General features: G+C 37.9%; 1 protein-coding gene across 5 annotated transcripts in view; it reads right to left on the bottom strand.

The window, feature by feature from the left end:
* HDAC9 (histone deacetylase 9) overlaps nucleotides 1-20,364 on the bottom strand; it is a 457,531-nt gene that overhangs the window by 101,298 nt on the left and 335,869 nt on the right. For all 5 annotated transcript variants that reach the window (XM_066554161.1, XM_066554142.1, XM_066554170.1 and 2 more), the window contains 3 exons: nucleotides 12,216-12,323; nucleotides 487-542; nucleotides 157-244 (listed from right to left, as the gene is read on the bottom strand). In XM_066554161.1, the coding sequence (XP_066410258.1) occupies nucleotides 157-244; nucleotides 487-542; nucleotides 12,216-12,323 (252 nt within the window). The remainder of the gene's footprint in view (nucleotides 1-156; nucleotides 245-486; nucleotides 543-12,215; nucleotides 12,324-20,364) is intronic.

Genomic DNA, 20,364 nt, shown 5'->3' with positions numbered 1-20,364 from the left:
CATCCTGGCTTTAATGAGTTCCCAAAATCAGAGGAAATGCACACCTTTATTACTTGTAGGTATTTAAAAAAAGCAGGAAAATTTGACTTATATATACAAATTCATTATCTTTCATCTAGATGCACTTCGAGTGTGATGCTTGCCAAGAATACATACCAGATCTACAATCAATATCTTGCCTATATTTAGCTTGTCTCTCAAGTATTTGGCAGTAATTGCAATCGAATTAAAAAAGCAGAACCCCCTGTGGAATAGAGAAGAACAGAAATAAGAAAGCAAATCAGTGAGGAAAACAGCTATAAATAATGTTCAGAGCATTTTAAAAAATGCTATATGATCTCTGAGGCCATAAATCTGCTTCTGGGAGTACCTAGAAAGCCTTTTCAGTCATCTGCTAGCAATTACAGTTCTTCAGAGACATGCACAATGCAGGTGATTGCCAGTAACCTTAGTGCTCCAAGATGGGCAATATTCCCTGGTACTTACATGGCTGTTGATTCTTCAGCATGATGGCCTGGGGGCCTTACAACAGCAAAGCCATTCTGTAAGAACAAGATAGGTTTTCAATTATCAGCTTAAAAAAATACTTGACTCAGAGCAAAACAGAGCAGCAGGCAGAGGGGATTGAAAACTATTAGAGCTTCTTGAGCACTTTTTCTATCCAATCACCCTTTCATAGTACTGCCAGAAATAATATTCTTGAGAACAGTGGCAAATAAGCTATTTAAATACACACATGTGCATACATACATACACACACAACATGATCTAAAGAGGAGGAAAAAGGCAGGATGAGAAAGCCCTGTTATTAATTCTGCTGTTTAGAATTCGTATTTAAGACAAAGATCATCTAAAATCATGTAATCCTAATTTGCTCTATCTTGAGATCCTTCAAAATAGAAGTAGCTTAATTAGGTATATATTTTACATGATTAGCCATTGTTGATCTTACCTCTGTATAGACTAAATTATAAATTCACACCCCCCACACACAGGTAATTTCTATCAGTATAAAAAAGATGACAATGAACACCCCATATTTCTGCAAACCATACATTACACCTGGGAACCTGCCATGCTCACAAGTTAATAGATTCCCTGAAGTCAATTTCTAACACACTTTCTGGAACTGTATGTACATTTCATAAAGTACAGCACTGGGATCACCAAGGAATGTTTTGCCTCTGGAGTCACTGAAGATAAAAGAAAAATGGAATTTCCATCCTTCCAGTGTGGGTATGGTAAAGGGAAAATGTAGAAGTGCTGGCAAGGAAGCTCTGTTCAGAAAGTCAGATTATATGTTCAAGAAGCAGTGTCTCATATCATATAAAATTTCTCTTACAACAGTTAGATTCAGGAGAAACACCGCTGCTTCATAGTATTTCAACTATCTTATCTTTATTTCAACTACCCAAGGTAGTCCTTCTATTCAGTTATATATATGCCATCAAGTAAGACAATTACCATATACATATATATACAATAAGAAATTATAATCTGTACGTGAGATATCTGCCCATGAGATATCTTCTATTTTCACACAGCTTCACACAAACACTAGATGTGTATGTATGCCTGCATGACCAATCAAGCATTGTATTCTCAGAGAGGAGGGGACAGGAAGAAAAAGGTTGTAATACTTCTGTATTTAATTCATCAGTATTAAAGTATTCCAGTTTGATATACTAAAACTTGATAAATATAAATGCTTCTTCTCTTACCTGAGATAAACATAACAATCATTAAACTTTCACTGACACTGGTGTAAATACAGAGGGACATGGCAGTTAATAGTTACATTGGTTCCTGTGAATCTGTTTATTTACAATCATATGAATGCATGGTTTGTGTGTACCTGTGGAATTGCCTACCTATGTTGCTTCACTGGCATTTATTTATAAACAAATACTACCATCTTGTCTTATTTAATTTGCTGCTAGATGTAACCCAAGCAGACAGCTGCCAAGTTTTGTGGAGCATGGCCAAAGTTCTATCAGAGTTCAGTAAACTTAAAGTACAATACCAAGGGAGTGCATGTATAACAGTGGTTCTTCTGGTCACCATTTAAAGAATCTGAGGGATTTGACATCATGACTTATTTTAAATTAAATGTCCATATTAAAAATACAAACCCAAACAAACAAAATACAACAACCCAATAATTAAAAGGCACAAAAACTATACATGTTAGTATTCATGCAGGCATTCCTGGAGATGGAATATAAATTTCCTATAGATCAAGCACACCAAAAAAAAAAAAAAGGCATTATGGACTGCACTAAACCAGCTTTTGACTCTCAGCTAAAACTGTATTCTCTATCTTTATGAGAATTTTTTAACATTTTCTTCTCACACAAAACATGACTTAAAGAAGAATTTGGCAAAGAACTCTTTTGTAGCCTTTATGAAAAAACAAAGTATGCTGCTGAATGTTGGGATAATGAGCTGAAAAAAGACTCAGTAAAGAGGGTATTACTAGAGAAAGAGCATGATGCTACCTGCATTTTCTTCTCTCAATATTTTTAGGAATTTGGAAGAAGTCCATGAAAGGCTTACAGCTGCCCCTGCTCAGCTAACAGCTCATTATCATCTAACTTTATCAGTATTCCCAAAAGATCAATATAATTAAGATGATTATCTCTAGGAGGATTTCATGGGGCAATATAGAGACAGAAAATATCAGCACTGCTGTTTTTGACAATATGACAGTTACAGTGTAGGCTTCTCTTCTGTTCCATTTGACAAGGCTCTTTGGAAGCCCTGTTTTATCACATCTTGGTAATTTCTGGAATCAGAGCTTAACTATTACAGTTCTCCACCAGCACAGAGGATATTCACAACAAGGTCATGACCACTTTTTATGCGTTTTTACATCACAAAAAAGTTCAGTATACACTTGGGAAATTTTCTTATTTTAAGAAATACTGAATATTTTAAGAAATACTGTGCATATGTTACACTGATGACAAAATACATAGTTGAATTATACCAAATACTGAAAACTAGTTACCATACAGAATTATTGGCAACTTTTGTGCAATTGATAAAACACTTAATTTCTCCTACTTTCAAACTTTGCATGAACACAGCATATGTTAGTACAATGTAACATGATTTTTTTTTTATTTAGGCAATTTTAAATACCAGACAGCGAGCTCAGTAGACAGTAGAACAGTAGACTGAAAAGTAAAAATTTGCTTTAAAGATAGAAAGACTAACACAGAGCAATATGTTGAAAATGAAGCCAACACACATAAATTCAAAGCGTTTTTTTACAGAGCCTTATTTATATTAGGATACAGACACCTTTATAAGTAGACAGAACATTAAACGGACTGACAGACATGAACATTAGAAAAACGACTCATGTCTGTGCCATTATGTGGTTACCTTTATTTAAATTTGAGGATTAAGAATAAAGCTGAATAGAGATATCCTAAAATCTGTGCATATTTGAACAACAAAGGAAGAGAAGTCTGCCCAGACTCAGTTTACACAGAAGATCGAGTGCAGATAAACCTGCTGAGTTGGACCTTTAATGAAAACTAAGAAAAATGTTAGTCTTTTTCCACAGTCAGCTAAGTATACTCCTCTTTCATGACTCTAAATAGGAAGTTAGATGCTTGATTTCCAAAGAACAGAGGTGTACATCCTACTGTGGCCTTCTTGTCTTTGGTGGTCAAGTTAATCTAATCCCTTTTTGTAGTGTTCGGGGTACAGTGTTAGTCTACATCAAGCTTGGGCATCTACTGTGCCTCTCCATGAACCTTTCTGAGACAAATACTCAAGACAATACCATAACATGAGTGGACAATCCAGGGCTTAGAACTGACCATCCATTGCAGAGTTCCACTGGTGTTTCTATTACATTACCTCCATACAGCAGGTAAAACTAGACGCAGACAATTTTTCTCTAGGTCAATATGTGGTCACTGTGGCAAGGTGTGAATGATTCTTCCATTCACATGACAGTCTTGAGAAGCTTGGTCTGCCTAGATTCCAAGTGAACCAAGAGTCACCTGGACAGTCAGGTACTCCAGGTATGGTGAGGAGCCTCACTGAAAAGCAGTGCATAGTAGTTTCAGCCTAGTACTACCCTAGGGAAATCATCTGGCTTTTTTTAGACTTTGAGAAAAGCCAGTGCCATGCAAAAAGTAGCAATAAACCACAGCAGGTACTCCAATAGCACTTACTGAAGTAGTAGAACACTCAGGTTCCACTTCTTGAACTTGGGGATGAATCTATAATTTTTTTTTTCCCACACCACTCTGTGTATTTAGATTATGTGGTCCATAAAATAGATACTCACACACATATTTTCAGTCTAAGTTTTCTAACAATAGGTCTGGAGTCATGCTCTTCCTCAGCTTTTATTTTTATTATTTTATTTCATTAACAAAAAATTGTTAATTAATATTAGAAATCAAAGGTCTTGTATTTTAAGCTGTAAACCCCTGTATGAATGAGCAATGACATCTATGTCATCTATCCAAGAGGCAAGAGGCTTCATATGAAAAAACCCTTTTATTGTGTGGGTGACCAAAATATACAACAGCTTGCCCAGAAAAGTTGTAGAGTCTCCCTTCCTGGAGATAAACAAAAGCTATCTGGACATACATCTAGGCAACTAGCTCTAGGCAGCTGTATTTGAGCAAGGGAGGTTGATAGAATGACCTCCTGAGGTCACTTCCAACCTCACCTGTTCTGTGTATTTTAGATGGAGACTGGGTAACTAACTGTGGGTCTGAATTTCACACTTGAAGCTCGACTTGCTCCTAAGGTTAGGTGTTGGAAGTTTTTAATTTCTACTAATCTAAATCCCTTAACCTATCTTGCAGTTAACTCTTAAAACTACCAGTGCTTAAACAAGGCAGTCTTGGACATGCACTTGTTTTTAATGGAAAGGTTCTGTTTTTACTTCAATGTGCACACATTTCAGAATGAGCATTATACAGAAATGTATCAGTTTGTCATGTCAGAATTTATATTCCCTGAGTCATATATATACTCGTATCTTTATAAAGTCCTATAAAACCCCAATTTCTTTATATTTAAAAGGTGGCCCATACAGTGTAGCTCACAGGTCTAATCCCTAAAGTAGCCTTAGTGCCATCCTTAACTCTGCCATCTCTGGTGTAGCCAAGACCTAAAATAACAAACATCAGGGCTGCTTTAAGTCTTGTCTGCCTTCAAGAATCCACTTGCAACTGCTACCAGGAAGAAGATAACCATATTCTTATCAGTGCCACATGCTGTAACACAATCCCAAGCTATGCCATCCATCAGGGAGGGTAAGCATGAGAATGAGTGGTGTAAGGCTTAGGCACTCCTTGGGCACCTGTTTGGGGACAATTTTACAAGCTACTCATACAGCCAGAGCAGGAGTCAGCACTTGGCCCCAGGGGTCTATGAATGCAGTGAACAAGAACCTGTGATTTAACAGAGTAGCATGTAGATTTGCCAAAAAAACAGTAATGGGCATGAGGGAATACTATTTTGTCTTGCAGAGGAAGCTAGTAGAGGCCAAGTACACAAAAATGGACATAAAACACTTAACTTTGATGGAAACAAAGAGTTCCCTGTCTGCTTCCCTGAAGGCCTAAGTGGATAGCATCAGAAAATACACATGAAAAGCTGGTGCTTGCAGACTAGCTCAGATACAAGCATGACGGCCTGTTTAGCCACAACTAGTGTTAACTATATTGGGAAAGAAAGCAGACAAAAGTGTTTTAGTACAGAGTGGTCATGGAGGTAAGCCATGTACCACACATATAATTAAAGTTGTCTGATTATATGAAATAATAACAGTCACTCAGCTATAAATATAACCATAATTGCTAGGAAAGAGTATCTACGAGATGGTTTAATACAAAATTTTGCAATTTTTCTAACTTTGTAAAAGCAAAGAATACAAACTATTATCTAAAAGATTTCATTGGTAACTTTGATTGAAAGCTTTTATCAATCATATCTTTATGATTAAAAGTATTAATTTGTTACTGTTTCTTACATGCATGCATTGTTGAAAATGGTGTGGATGGGTGTGGAAAAAATGCCTCTTTTTGTGGCTGTCTCACATCACTTGGAATTTTTTTTCAAGCAAAGGGAGATTTTTATAGGGCAGAGGGTGAGAAGATAGAAGCAAGGGTAGGGAAGAGCTTGCAGGAGAAACACTGTCCAGAAGGCACCTGGGCACAGATTTTTGTAGGCAACCAGAGGAGTTGTGTGGGGTTTTGTGTTGTTCAGGCAGCCACGCAAACTGGCTGGCCTAAAGCTTCACCAGAAGAAGGACACTATGGGACTAGGGAGACATTTCTTTTCTGCTCTTTTTCCTTATTTAGTCTTTAGATTGATAATTTTTTTGTTGCTGTTGCAAGAAAACCCAGCAAAAGAGCTGTGAAATGTGGCTGAAAGATTTTTATTTAGTATACTTTTAAAACTAGAAAACTAAGAACTTGGGGGGAAAAAGAGGTTGATTAAGCTAATGCTGTTTATTCACTAGATTAGTACTACTTACCACATGATGATTCCTCCATAGCCCTGGGTGACAAAGGCCTTGAGACCAGTAAAAACCAAGCTCATTTGGAATGAGAGCTTCAAGTTCAATTTAAGTCATCTATGGATTGTACAAAGACACCAGAATAGCAATGACCAAATTCAGGAGGTTTACTTTGGTATTGATTCAACCTGACATATTAGAAAGAACAATCCCAGGAATGTATCAGATTCTGGTTCAGGGGAAAGTCATTTCAATTGCTTTCATTCTGTTAAATGACCCTTAGCTACCAACAGGGCAACTTTACATGTTTGTTTGTGTGTGTGTGCATGTGCACACCTATATATGTATGATAGGGTAGAAAAATGGCTTTTGCTTCACTTGATTCAGCTAAAGTGGACATTCAAGACAGTCTCAGACCATGCTTTTAACTTATGTGCCTTTCTTCTTGAGTGTTCTTTTGAAAAATTGCTTCCTAATTCACTCAAACTTTTTTTTTTTTTAAAGGAAATCTCTATCAGCTCTTGACAGCATTTTGTGCAGGTCTCTTCTGTTTCAAGTTTGCCAAATTTAAAAAAATATACATATAGATATATATACATATATATACATATACATATATATACATATACATAAATAAAGAATCAACTATATGTTTCTATCACAGAGAACAGTGCTACATCACCAAGATTTCCATATTTAAAGGATATGCAAAGTAAACTAGACAGTAACCCTTATTATAGGTTCTGTGTTTAAAATACTTAATCCTATCTTATAATAGTACTGAAGGGTTCATCTGAGGCTGAAGGAAAATGTTTCAGCAATGTTCCTTTGTATTTTCAACAGTTACATGTTCTGCTCTGGCAGTGAGTTATCTATGATGGGAGTCATCTCCCATTGCGAGAATGACTCCCATCTCCCCTTTGGTAACCTCTCCCAAAAAGAGGTTTTTATTAGGTATACTCTTTTTAAATTATCTTTTTCACCTGTACAATTTTTATTCCTGACAGTCAATTTAAAGATATTGAGGACATACAGACAGAGAAATGTACAATTTGTTATCAGAAAATAAATTAAAACACAATTAATGTTCACAAAGCAACACAAAATAAAACAACTATCACAAGAACAAATATCATCTTGGAGGACATTATTCAATGAAGTATCATTACTGCAAAATTCTCATACTAACCTAACTGAACTCCAGCTTTTTAAATGTAGTATTAACCATTTCATAAACACCAAATATACGGCAACAAAACAGGTGGCAGCATCAACATAAATAATTTGGTTAACAAAATGAAAATATCAGCAACCTAAACTTGTTCAGGAAAAACAAAAACAACAATTTCACAAGCTAAGTCCTAAAGATAAGATTCTTTCCAAGTTCTAACAGTTACAAATGAAATCTGAAACTCAAAAGACCACAGATGCAGAAACCCTCCTTTTTTTTCCTCCAAGACTTTTCTAATGTGTGGTTTGTAGAACCTCTGTACTCGTCCAGCTGGGCAGCAGGAGGGACGTTCCTGCAGCGTAGGACAGGTGCAGAGGCAAGGGAAGAGTCTCCTGGTGCACAGCTGCTTGTGAGGCAAGTAGCACAGCAGCAGGGAGGGGAGGTGCACTGAGCTGAGCATCACAATCCATGCAAGGGAAGTACTGAGCTGGGCAATAAATGAGAAGGGAGGGCAGGACAGCACCTTACAGTGCCACATCCTTTGGCAATGAAAGGGAACAATGAGAGCCTCAGGAGACACTTCCAGGAAGTAAATGCTCTCTGTCTGCATCTTTTTGGGCCCTATTTCTGAAGGTGAGGTCATTAAGTAGAGGCTAGAGACAATGATTTCCAGGTTCATGAGATACACTGCATGCAAGAAATCACATGCTGGGCACCACTGCTCTTTCTTCCACAAGGACTAATATATCATAGGATGTCTCTTATCTGATAAAACAATTTATTTGCTATAGCTAAGGACTGTGGTGGAATTCTATTCACCCAGATCCACATAATCCCCTTTTCAAAAAATCTGTAGACAGGCAACAGACTATTAGAAGCTTTCTACATAAATCTGTTCGGGAAATGAGAAATCACCAAACATAGATACGTAAAAACAGACAGACGGGAGAGGTGTGGCTCTGATTCCACATAACATAAATACCTCCTTGTGCATCAGCAGCTTTCCTAATTACAAACAGCTCAAAAAAAGGTAACCTTAATGCAATAATTAGGCTCATCTCCTACTGTAAAATTGCCAAGAACACATTCATCAGACATGTAAATTAATTAAAAAAGGGAAAACATAGCATTTGACTCAGTATAACATCACATTTATAATACTATATATTTCAGTAGTGGTGTGATTCTTTATTTAATACTATCTCAAAAGTATATCAAATGTATATTAATGACTGTTCAAGATATTATTAAGCAGATCCACAGAATGCTTAATTTTAACAATTGTATATAATTAAATAAAAAAATCCAGATTAAGACTTCCCAGAGAAGTGGCAATTTGTCTTAATTAAAAAAAAATCACCAAAAAAACTCCAACAACAACAACAACAACAAAACCAACAACCAACCCCCCCCCCAAAAAAAAAACTCACCACCAACCTCCCATCCCCCCTCCCCCCCAGGAAAAACCTGCACCACTGTTAATTACTATTGTGGCTATTGTTTTACATCCCCAGTACTGCCACACTGATGTTTTTCCCAGTGATCAAGGAGATCAAAGAAATCTGATGTCTCACCAGGGGTTTGAACTACAGCAAAGAGAATTCCTCTTAATTCCTTGTCAGTTTTTGAACACTGTCCAAATCAGATGAACAACATCTTGCTGTTCTCAATGAGACTTGTGTGCAATGGGACTGATAGTCTCAGGAAATTCAGAATAAAGTAAAGAATTTTTTTGCCTTGTATATGAGTTTGACTCATGCCCAGCTCTGTAATGAATCTCCCAATTGTTCTGCAGACTTTCATGGTTTATTTTGCAGTCTCATCTCTTTTCTTAGCAACATAGTTCCAACCTATTACTGTCACTTTGTGCCACAGCAAGCATTATCAGTAGAGATCATGGAATAAGTATAGACATTGAAATGTCCTGTCCTTCCTGAAATGAACTTTATATGTCAGATCTCTATCCATACAGGGCACTTGATGTTTGTTTCCACACTCTAGCCCAGCACTGTTGTAAAAAAACGTGGGGTTTAAATTGATTGAATTGACACCAAACTGCCAGTACACCATCTGATAGCAATCCACAGTGGTAAACATCCAGGGAACTACTATGGTGCGCTTCTCTGCTGCACTCATCTTGCTGTTAACATGTTGTAGAGCTGTTACAGCTTGCATGCAATTCTTGGAAGGTGCTTTTTTTGTCATCCAAAATTTCTGAGGCTGTAGCAGATCATTCCAGATTCCCATCAGAGCTTAATCCTCCCACTCAGTGCTCACAGTACAGGCCCCAAATGGTTGCTTCACATGCATATCTGCTCAATGAATGCACATGAAAGTGGTCAACTTCATCTTCTTTCCTTTAGAATCTCAGAAGTACACTACTAGATTGGTATTTTCCCTAACAGAAACAGCTGATCAACTTATTTTTCTACAGATAAAATGCAGGAAGATGGGAAAGGAACATGTAAAAGCACAAAGGTAGACTGGAACACACAGACCCATATGGGTCTACAATCATATGGAGATTGTAGAGAACTCCAGAAACCACTGCCAACCCCCCCCCCCCCAGTGCAATTTACGATATCAGAGTATTGAGAGCAACTTGCTAGCAAACCCTGGGTTTGAATGATGCAGTGAAAATGCACACAGGATGACTGTGCCAAAATAGCTAATGTCAGGACTGTTGCATTCACAGAACTTCTGCTAACATGCTTTCCTACTGACAATCAGGCATTAATAATCTTTCCATAGCCTTAAATGAAAAATACCACATGCAGATTGATAGCTCATACAGATGCCATAAAGGCATGTAAATCACTGGGCTTCATGCTGGAAGTCTAGGAGCAGGTTAGATAAACACCTATAAGGAATGGCAGGAATATTCACAATTCTCTTTCACAGCAAATCCCTTCCATTTCTGTTTTTCTCATGATTTGGTTTAAATCAATTACTGGGCATATTGAAAAATTGCCTTTCCTATGTCTCAACTTGAAAGTTACATGAGACTTCAGTTCTTTGCATTGTAGAAAAATATTCTATTTAGGAACAACAATAATGTTACATTAAACTACAAACTAGTTCTAAATATAGAATATCTAATACTAAATATAAAATATTTGTTTACAGACTCCTGCACCACTAGTACAAGTCTCACAATGGCTGATGATTCTTTTCAGCTGTCTATCACACACTTATTTAAGCCAGAGCATTCACACTGTGTGAGACACACCACAAATGTACAGAGGTAAGTGGTAAAGATTGTGCAGTGGACCTCGCTCATGTCAAGTGCACACAAGACATATCTCACTATTCTTACCAAAGCTTGCTTTTAAATAGCCTTAGACAGTGGTGTGTGTCCTATAGTTTCTGAAGGTAAGAACTAGCTAAAAAATCCTTCTTTATGTTCATTATTCCTGTGTGTGGAACAATGCACAGTGAGTTACATATCTTACTATGCCCAAAAAAATCTTAAAGGGGATAAAGAATCCATCAGAAAGAATACACAACTGGATTCCATATAATGCACCCTGCCCCTGATCTTTCAAAATTTGTACATTTTGTGTGGTACCTGACTAATGATTTCAGTACCTGAACATAAAATTTCAGATAAACATAACAAAACTGCATTTTATTATGTAAGCACTATAGTACTGAATTTCGCTTGACTATGCTGTCCTTTAACCCTGATACATTCTGTATCTATCTAAATATATACATAAATATATGTATCCATTCCCAAATAGGTAGCTAACATTTCGATCGAAATGAGAGAAATATACAGGAAGAAAATTTTCCAAACAGAACTTGTAATTTTAGAAATCATCATGCAGTGTTAATTTAAAAATATTTATTTCCATCTTGATTCTGGAAATACGACTGAATCCATTAGTGTGTGGACTGGAAAGCGAATAAACAGTTTCATTAAGGAGACATGTTAGCTCCAACAATGTTTATTGGGGCAAGCCTGCACTCCGGCTGCATATGGTGTACCTTTAAATAGGGCCGTTAAAATACCAAATAAAATGTCAAAGTCTGTCAGGTCTGGAGCTTTTATAAATTGTTTAGACTGGGGATAATTTGGGTTTCGTACATCATGCCTTGCAGATCCGGCGGCACGGAGACAGGAGCGGGAAGGGGCCCGGCAGCAGCAGGGGCACGGGCAGGCTGGCACCCGGGCACCGCCTGCCCATCGCCCTCCTGGCCAGCCTCGCCTCCCCTCTCGCTGGGTGGTATCCTGAGATTGCGCACGTGATTCAACAACCATATTTTTAAAAATTAAAGATAAATAAAACTTGACTTCAAAGGGAGCGCCGCAGCCCCTGGCCGGAGATGTGCACTAACTTCCCCTCGGGCTGCAGCCCCTCGGCGCTGGCACCAGCCCGGGCCGCTGCAGCTCCTGCCCTGCCACACCTTGGCGGACGCGCTCCCGGCTCTCGTCCCGCCGCCCTCCCGGAGCCGAGCGCTGGAACACCGCCGCCCCTGAGCCCCCCGCCCGCGCTCCCGGCCCGCCCGGCGCTCCCACCCACGGCGCGGCCCGGACCTCACCTTCAGCTCCCGGGAGGCCACGCGGGCCGCCAGCTCGATGACACAGCCCACCGCCATGCGTGCCGCCCCGGCCGAGTGCAGCTCGTTCCAAACGGTGTCACTGTCCACCTGAGCAAACAGCCGGCCCCGGGAGGAAGGCAGCGGAGAGGGGAGAGGGAGAGGGAGAGGGAGAGCATGAGAGAAAACAAACCCGTGAGGGAGGGCTGGCAGCGTGACAGCCCGTGTACAATAACATCAGTCTTCCGTGCTGGCCAGCTGAAAGGCCTTGTGGACATGGCTCTGCTTATGCTTTTTCTCTGCACGGGCTTCTCCAATGGAAACACATTCCTGTCATGCCTCGCTGCCATTCCCTGTTTAGATTTCTCATTACAAACAGTGTTACATCGACCGGGCCCGGCCTGCTCGCCAGACGCTCCTCAAGCTGGCTGGCGAGGTGACGGGGACCTGCCAGCCCCGGGACCATCGGGAATGTCCATCGGGAATGTCCATCGGGAATGTCCATCGGGAGTGAACAGCCACTGCTGCCGCAGCAGAGGCACGGGCAGCCCGTGCCAGAGCTCATCAATGGCACATCAGCGGCCCCTTTCTTAAACAGAGGAGTAACCCCTCATTTTTCCTTCCCAGGCGTTTGTTTCTAAGTGACTAAAATTGGAACAATTAATTGCTTTAAATAATTTCAGCGGTCACTCTTGCCATAGACAGAAAATGGAATTATATAAAGAAAGACCTTTGCGTATCTCCAGTCTTGATGAACTGATAAGTTTTGGCTGGAAGGCTTTATTTTGTAACAGATGAACAAGGGGTTTAAAGCAGAGAAAGTTATCTTTTGTACCTTCTAAATGAGAAAGTGTGATGTGTGATACATTGCATTATAAAGAATATACTGTAGAGGTGGCTAAGTAGCACTGCTCTACAGTTTCAATCAGTGTGCTAAAACTTTACTTTTGAAATCTATTTTTAGTAAGTGTTTATTTACAGAAACATACCAAAACACATAGGTGAAATGTTGTATATCCCTATATGTATTATTTATTATGTAAAGCAGACAAGATGGTGTTAAATAGTCTGAAAAAGTTATCCAAAGAGACAGCCAGACTTCCTTGATGCTCCATGGGAAGTGCATTTAATTGTAGCATACCGTACAAATTTATCATGAAAAGAAAAACGTTTAGAAATAGACAAAATACTGTGGCAGATGCTATTTGGATGACTTCCAAGCACACTGAGACATGTTTTCAGTTTGAACCAGAAGCTTCTGTTCCTAATTCCATTAAAAAAAGAAAAAGAAAAAGAAAAGGAAAAGAAAAAAAAAGGAAAGAAATCAAGTAATTGAAAATGGATGCACTGCTACTTGACTCTGGAAGTTCAGAGGAATTTCTCTGATTAGTCATTTGAAACAGAAAGAAGCTTGATCTAAGCTTGATCTTCTCTACACCTGTCAAATGTCTTTGCCATTACTGTTACAATAATATTATATTTCAAGCTATTAAAATTACCTTATTTTTTCAGTATACTGGACCTGATTTTTCTATCAGGTCTATCTATTTTGATCGGTTTTGTGTGCATGCAGCAGAACTAATGAAAATAGTTTGTGTATTTGCAGTAGCCCTGAATAAGAACACTGGATTTTGCTTGCAGAGTTTAGAATAACAGTAGAGACAGCACACTCTTTTCATGTAAGAAACTCAAAATGTTGTACAAACACAATTAAGCATCATCAGCTTGATATGGGATGATTTATTATACTTGTTTTGTAGATTGGTAGCTTGAGATTTAAAGAAATAAAAGTAGCTTTTGGAAAGATGCACAGTGATCAATAGGGAACAAGAAACAAGAAAGAGACCAAGTAGTAAAAAAAGTAATGACATAAGTAACATTAGGCAGACCTTTAAGTTATCTCTCTGTTGCTTTAGAGGAACTGTGAATAAAATTTCATTTTTAAAGCTAATTAGGAGATAAATAAGTAGAGGTCATTGGTTAAATCAATGTAATCAAACCATAATAAAGTTTGAAAAATACTGTGCAGTATTTTAAATAAGGAAGTATCAGCAAGAGGGCTGGGAGGGAGTACTTTCTTACCATTTTTATGGCCAGCAAATTAAGCTTAACGTGAAGGAGTGGCTGATGAAAATGATTCAATGGCAGCTGCTCTGTACACCAGGGCATGAGCAGGAGCAACCTGCATCCTCAAAGGGACTATGATTCATTTCCAGGAAGGCTGATTAAGTTAAAATTGTAACCACAGTTTGAGAGTACCCACCCTTAAGACAGTTGTCTGCTCTGATACATGAGACTGCAGTCTCTCCATCCGCTGAATGCTGAGCATTGGCCAAGGTACAGCATTTATCATTTTCTGCTTTCAGCTGAGTGTGAGGAGACTGAACTGGGACTGTAAGACCAAGTATCTTCCACTGAAAAATTTCCCTCAGACCACTTGAATGACTGCTACCTTAATTTACCTGGACTGGTAGAAAAAATGGGCAATCAGGAAACAGAACAGTGTTTCCTGAGAAATTTTTCAAAAATTACCACCTAAATGAACACAGGAAATTCAGGATATTTTAGCTAATCTCTTGGGCATGGTACCTGTAATGAGTGGTAAAGTCTTAAAGCTACGGGTAGTCAACTGAAGCTGCATACTTTCATGTACTGTTACTATAATGCAAAAAAAGTAACATAAATATTTAAAAGTAACATGAATACTTACCTTGAAAAAGGCATAGTATTACAAACACAGGTGGAAAATACTGTTTAAAATTCTTGCAAATTTAAGACTGAATTTCTGAGGAACATCTCATGAAGAATAACCTAGAAGAACTTGCATCACACAGCCAACACTTCAGCTGTTAGAATTAGAAAATGCCATCTCACTCCATTTTATATCTCTGTTAATTCTAAGTATTCCCTTAAATGTTTCAGGTGTTTAAGCAGAGATTTTCTTTTAGTGTAACACAGTGTTTACTGTTGAAATACAGTGGTATAAATGGCAAAGCTGTAATTAAAATTACAGCTACTGGCTGGCCCAGTTGTCAGGCTGTATATGAAATGAAGCTCTAAAATCCTACTGATATGCTTTTCTATATTCCTGTGAGATGAAATGGTTGAGTTTTGTACAAGTAAAGGGAATAGGATTAGACACTGTGGTTTCTGGTTCTAGTGCATGTATATATCACATGTATCTGACAGCCTATCTATATGCTGACTATGCATGAATTTGTGACAAATGTGATGCTTTCTGAATCACAGACTATGACGAAGTCAGATGGAATTTTATAAGAGCTTATTTTCGTTCAAGTGCCCTGGAGCAGCCAAAGAATTCAGTGAAAAACCTGTCTGGATTAGGATTGTTTTTCAGACAATGTTAAACAAATTTTACAGAAAATACAGCATTTTTAGCTGAATTCTAACCCAGAATCTTAGCAGGTTTTTTTCTGCTTAATTATGTTTAATATTTAAATAGTACTTCTGTTTAGGAGTCCTTTAAAAATTGTCAGGATAGAAGAATGTTCTGAATTGAACCTGATGAATAAAACATTTTTTTAAAGCATCAAAATGTCAGTGCTGAACTATGAGCACACTACACATTTTGTTACCAAAAATCCTATCACTGCTACAGTTCTTCAAAGCAGAATTGTGCATGATAGCGCCAAGAGCCAGAGGACACGAGCCCTATCTGAGCACTGACTTCCTAACACACATATGGATTTACTTCACTCACAGTTTCCTGAATGAGCACTGTAGGTTGCAGGCTTTTTCAAGCACATCTAGTGTAGCTCAATCATTGGCATGTGTAGCAAAGCTAATACTCTGCAAAGCTACAGATGATAGAAATTAAGCTACCTGTCCCTGAAGTGCATGTGGAGGCATTAAAAAGGAAAGGAATGACTTAAGTGAAAAGAAATGTAGGTAACTTCTCCTGACTGAACGAATTAATATTTCAAGCCCCGTGTCTAAAAATTCTCTGCTTTGCACTGCCGACAAAAACTTAATATGAATGCTTCCTCTAAGAAATTTCTATGTGATAATGCCAATTTAGCAGTGAAGGCTTTAAGCATACTCAAAACAAGCTAAGAAAGAAGCCTTACAGCAGAGATACTTCAACACAGAGAAAGCTTGTACTATAACACCTTTAAGGCTGGAAAATTCAATTTTAAGGAAGACTGACTGTAAAGTTTGGAAGTTGCCAGCTCCTTATTTTGTGCTCATGTTGTGGGATATGTGAAAATGGTGAGGAAAGATATGTCAATATACATGAGGGAGAGATTTCTTACTTCACTATCTTTCTGAAATCACTGCAGTTGACAAAACTGGAAATGTTCCTTGTCCTGCTATTTAAATTTATCTGGAACCTACCTCAGGGGGGGCAAAAAAGGAATGTGATTAATAATGGTAAAGCATTTTCTAAGATAATTGCTTTTTGTTTTATCTGTCCTTCCTGGCTACAACACCTCTTTCACTCCTCATCTTCTATTTCAGTCCTCTTTCCAGAAATCTCCTGGGATCTGCCAAGTGGTCATTGAATCACAGCTCTACTGACCAGAGATGCTGCTCACAATCTGATGAACCTTTCAGTTTTTTACACCCTGCATGACGTATTCATCTGTGCAAGTTATCTTTCCTATCTTTCCTTTTCTATATTTTCCTGAAGTTGCCTTGAATACATCCCCACTGATAACTGCATGACAATATAAAAGAGAGCCTAAACTACTGCTTTGGGATGAATTCAAAGCATCCTAGAATTTTTCTCTCTCCATTCCTCCTCCCACCCACAAACACACATCTTGTGATTTAATGTAAATTCATTTTCTGCAATAGAATTCTGATTTTACTCCTAAGAGGAATTAAAAATACACTGAATTGCTCATCCTGCTCTGGATTTCCTGCACAATTGTTGCCATCATTAAAATCAAAACCAGTCCTCTTAGAGATACCACACATTCCCACAAGAGATACTCATTTTCTGACAACAGGTCAAAAATGCAATTTGTCATCTAGTTGTTCGTGGAAAGTTTGACCTGTGATGCTCCTTGGATAGCAGTCATCATATTCTATGTGTCCAATATTCTGGACAACAAGAAATTCTTTACAATAGTTCAAAAGGATTCTCTGCCCTTTCTTTAAAAGAGTAGACGTTGGACTCAGTTGTTCTGGGATGGAAGTTAGTTAGGTAAGCATTTCAAATGGATACATTTCAACACAAATCTAGAAAAACAACCCTGTTAAAAAACTTCTGTCCTTTGATATAAGTGGTTCTAATACTGAGAAGTAAATGAAATTTGCTCAGCTCACAGTAGTGTAGCTATGCAGAAAACAAACTGATTAAGAATTTCTGACAAATAATACTGGACAGTACTGACCTCCTCAGTGATACTGAAATTTAATAAAACTTAGATATTTCAGAGCAAATTCCTGTGTTTTAGCTTTAAAAGCATTTGGAGTCTCACACTCTTTCACTTATGCCAGAGCAAACGTGTTTCCATCGCTGGGTTTTGTTAATATACTGGCGTGAAAACAGAAATTAAATATTTTTCTGAAGTGTTCCAATCTCTAAAAATTGTGTGGCCTTTTGGTATCACTTCCAGCAAGGAGTCTGTCATTATTAGACACAATTGATGCCAGCTAACACTACCACATAAGTTTGTAATATTTTGCTCCTGACCGTGGGCAGTGCAGCTTCCCAGGTGTCACGCTCATAGCTCTCACCTCCCACTCTTACAGATGTCCTGGTGATCATTCATCACCTCTGTGATTTCCACCAGGAAGCAAAAGGTCCTCAACGTGCTTCTCAGCTGCTGTTTCATCTCACCATGACTAAAGAAGCGAAGGTGCGTGCATCATCTCCAAGGAGCAACTTCTAATGAATGGCCTGTCAGCCATGTCACTCGTGAAGGAACAAAGGAGAAAAGGCTTACATGGCTGACGTCTTTTCCATAAATTCCAGATACAGGAAGTGTGTAAAAGTGTACTACTTTAGGAAAAATATGTACAGTGAGCTTCCTTTATTTTTACTGCTATTGCAGCTGTATCAAAGATTTTTTTTCTGTCAAAGGCATTTCCAGCTGTTTTGATGTAAAATGCCTATCATAAAGAGTACCCAGAATAGCAGCTTTGCATATTTTCTTGCCTACCAGTGTGATTTACAAAAAATTTGTGAAGGGCATGTGATCTTTAGGCTCCAGCAAGATGAATAGTTCAAACAACCACCACAAATCATTGCTTTAACAAAAACCATGGAACTCCCTTAGTCTTGCATTGACTTCTGTGTTTGAATAATTCCAGTAGGAGAATTTATCAGTAATAATATTTATGGAAAAAGGACTTCTAAAAATAGTTTTAAAGGCTATTAATTCTGACCCCAAAAGCATCTGTCCCGGCTTTCTGCAAGAACGAGGAATGTGAGCAATACACAAACCAGTTGTATGTAGAATACTTAACGTCCTTCAAAGTTTTACCTGCCAATAGTGAAGTAACATGAAAACCCAATCAAAGTCAATTTTCAGAAAATACTCAGTAAAAAATTTAATTATTAATTAATTATTGAATGCCTAGCAGAGTTACTGATGTTGGTAGTCATCCCCTGATTTAAATGCAGCATCCCCTCTGTAAAATGAAATACATCTTAAAGTTTGTAAAAAAAAAAAAAAAAAGGTGAGGTCAGTATTGGGAAAGAAATAGCTTTGTATTCAAAATGAGAAGCAGAAAAAAATCAGGCTAAGTCAAGCTGAAGCGTGAATACAACAATATCTAAAAAAGAAATAGTTTTATTTGGTTTCTCTCTTAAATTAACTTTCATGACAGATTTCCAGAATTTCAAGATGTCATAAAGCATACATTAGACACTGTAAAGGATCTCAGAACCATAGTGAAACAGTGATGTGTGGATCATTGTTAGGGGCAATGGAGGGAGGATAGCATGGATTAGATGTGGATTAGATTTTGTTTTTAGAAAAAACTCATAAATAAAACACTTAGGCCCAGATTCAAGTCTCAGATATGTGGCGTATATCACCAGATGCTTGTAAAAAATGTTACTGCACTTTCAGGCCTAGCTCTAAGTAGTCTATTAATTCAACTTGACATTTGTTTTAGTATTTAATGGGTTAGTGTGTGAAAATGCTTGTGCAACTGCCTTCTTATGTTTGATCTTGCAGTTTCCAGGAGTTTATGGACAAGCATATGCAATGTATAGCTGGTTGCAATGCATCCACTCTCAGAAAATGCAACTTCTTTGTGCAATATTTAGGCCTCAGTTTTGAAAATTTTCATCTTTTGCCTCTGAACACATTTTTATTAAAACATAACATTTCAGCTTTCTGCCTGGATGTAGATGATCTTTATGTTAGAGGCCACTGTGGGACTACACTAGAACCTGGTGTTCATTCAGATAAACAGCACATGAACATTTACTCTTCAGGGAGCTCTTTTGTCCATCCAGGGGTTAAATTCTGTCAATAAACACATGATGTGTTTTTAAAGTGCAAATGTGAATTCTTCTTTAATTACAGAATTACTGTCAAATCCTTATGTGTGTATGTGATAAAGTCTGGGAAGAGTGACTAATAGTAATAGTAGATTGGATATGATACTATTCCACTGTTTTCATTTAACATTTCTGTGCATATTTGTCTATATCTTTCTATAGCTATGTCTATATCAATGTTTTCTATTCTAGCAAATAAGGAGCTTCTTTGCATAATGTTTGCCTTTGGCAACACTATAGTTTTTAGAAAATGCAGAAAATTAGGTTAGACCTTTAAAAATTTGGCTTTACAGTAGTTCATTAACTTCCCAATAATGTTCTGTGTTCCATATAATGTATATTTGTTTAAAATTTTAATCTGGTTGAGTAGCAAGGGGAAACCATCCTTTGTTAAAAAGGGTAAAAAAATAGTTTGAGAGACCAAATTGTGTATTTGATGTGTTATGAGATTACCACGTCTGAGCTTTTTATCCTTGCCTGTGGCAAGTAAAAGCAGTCTGGGACTATTCTAGAACACTGTATTGTGCCTGCAGCAATACCAAGGAACTCTGTCTCTCAGCTAAACAGTTTAGCCTATCACTGAAACATGTGGTAGATGGCACAGGGCCACCTCAGTGCCATGAAAGAACAAGAATGAAATGAAGTATCTGCCCTGTAATGTGAAGAAAT

Source organism: Molothrus aeneus, chromosome 1 (assembly GCF_037042795.1).
Source record: "Molothrus aeneus isolate 106 chromosome 1, BPBGC_Maene_1.0, whole genome shotgun sequence".
NCBI classification, from domain to species: Eukaryota; Metazoa; Chordata; class Aves; order Passeriformes; family Icteridae; genus Molothrus; species Molothrus aeneus.
Note: the sequence above shows the minus strand (reverse complement) of the source record. Positions and strands in the feature narration are given on the sequence as shown.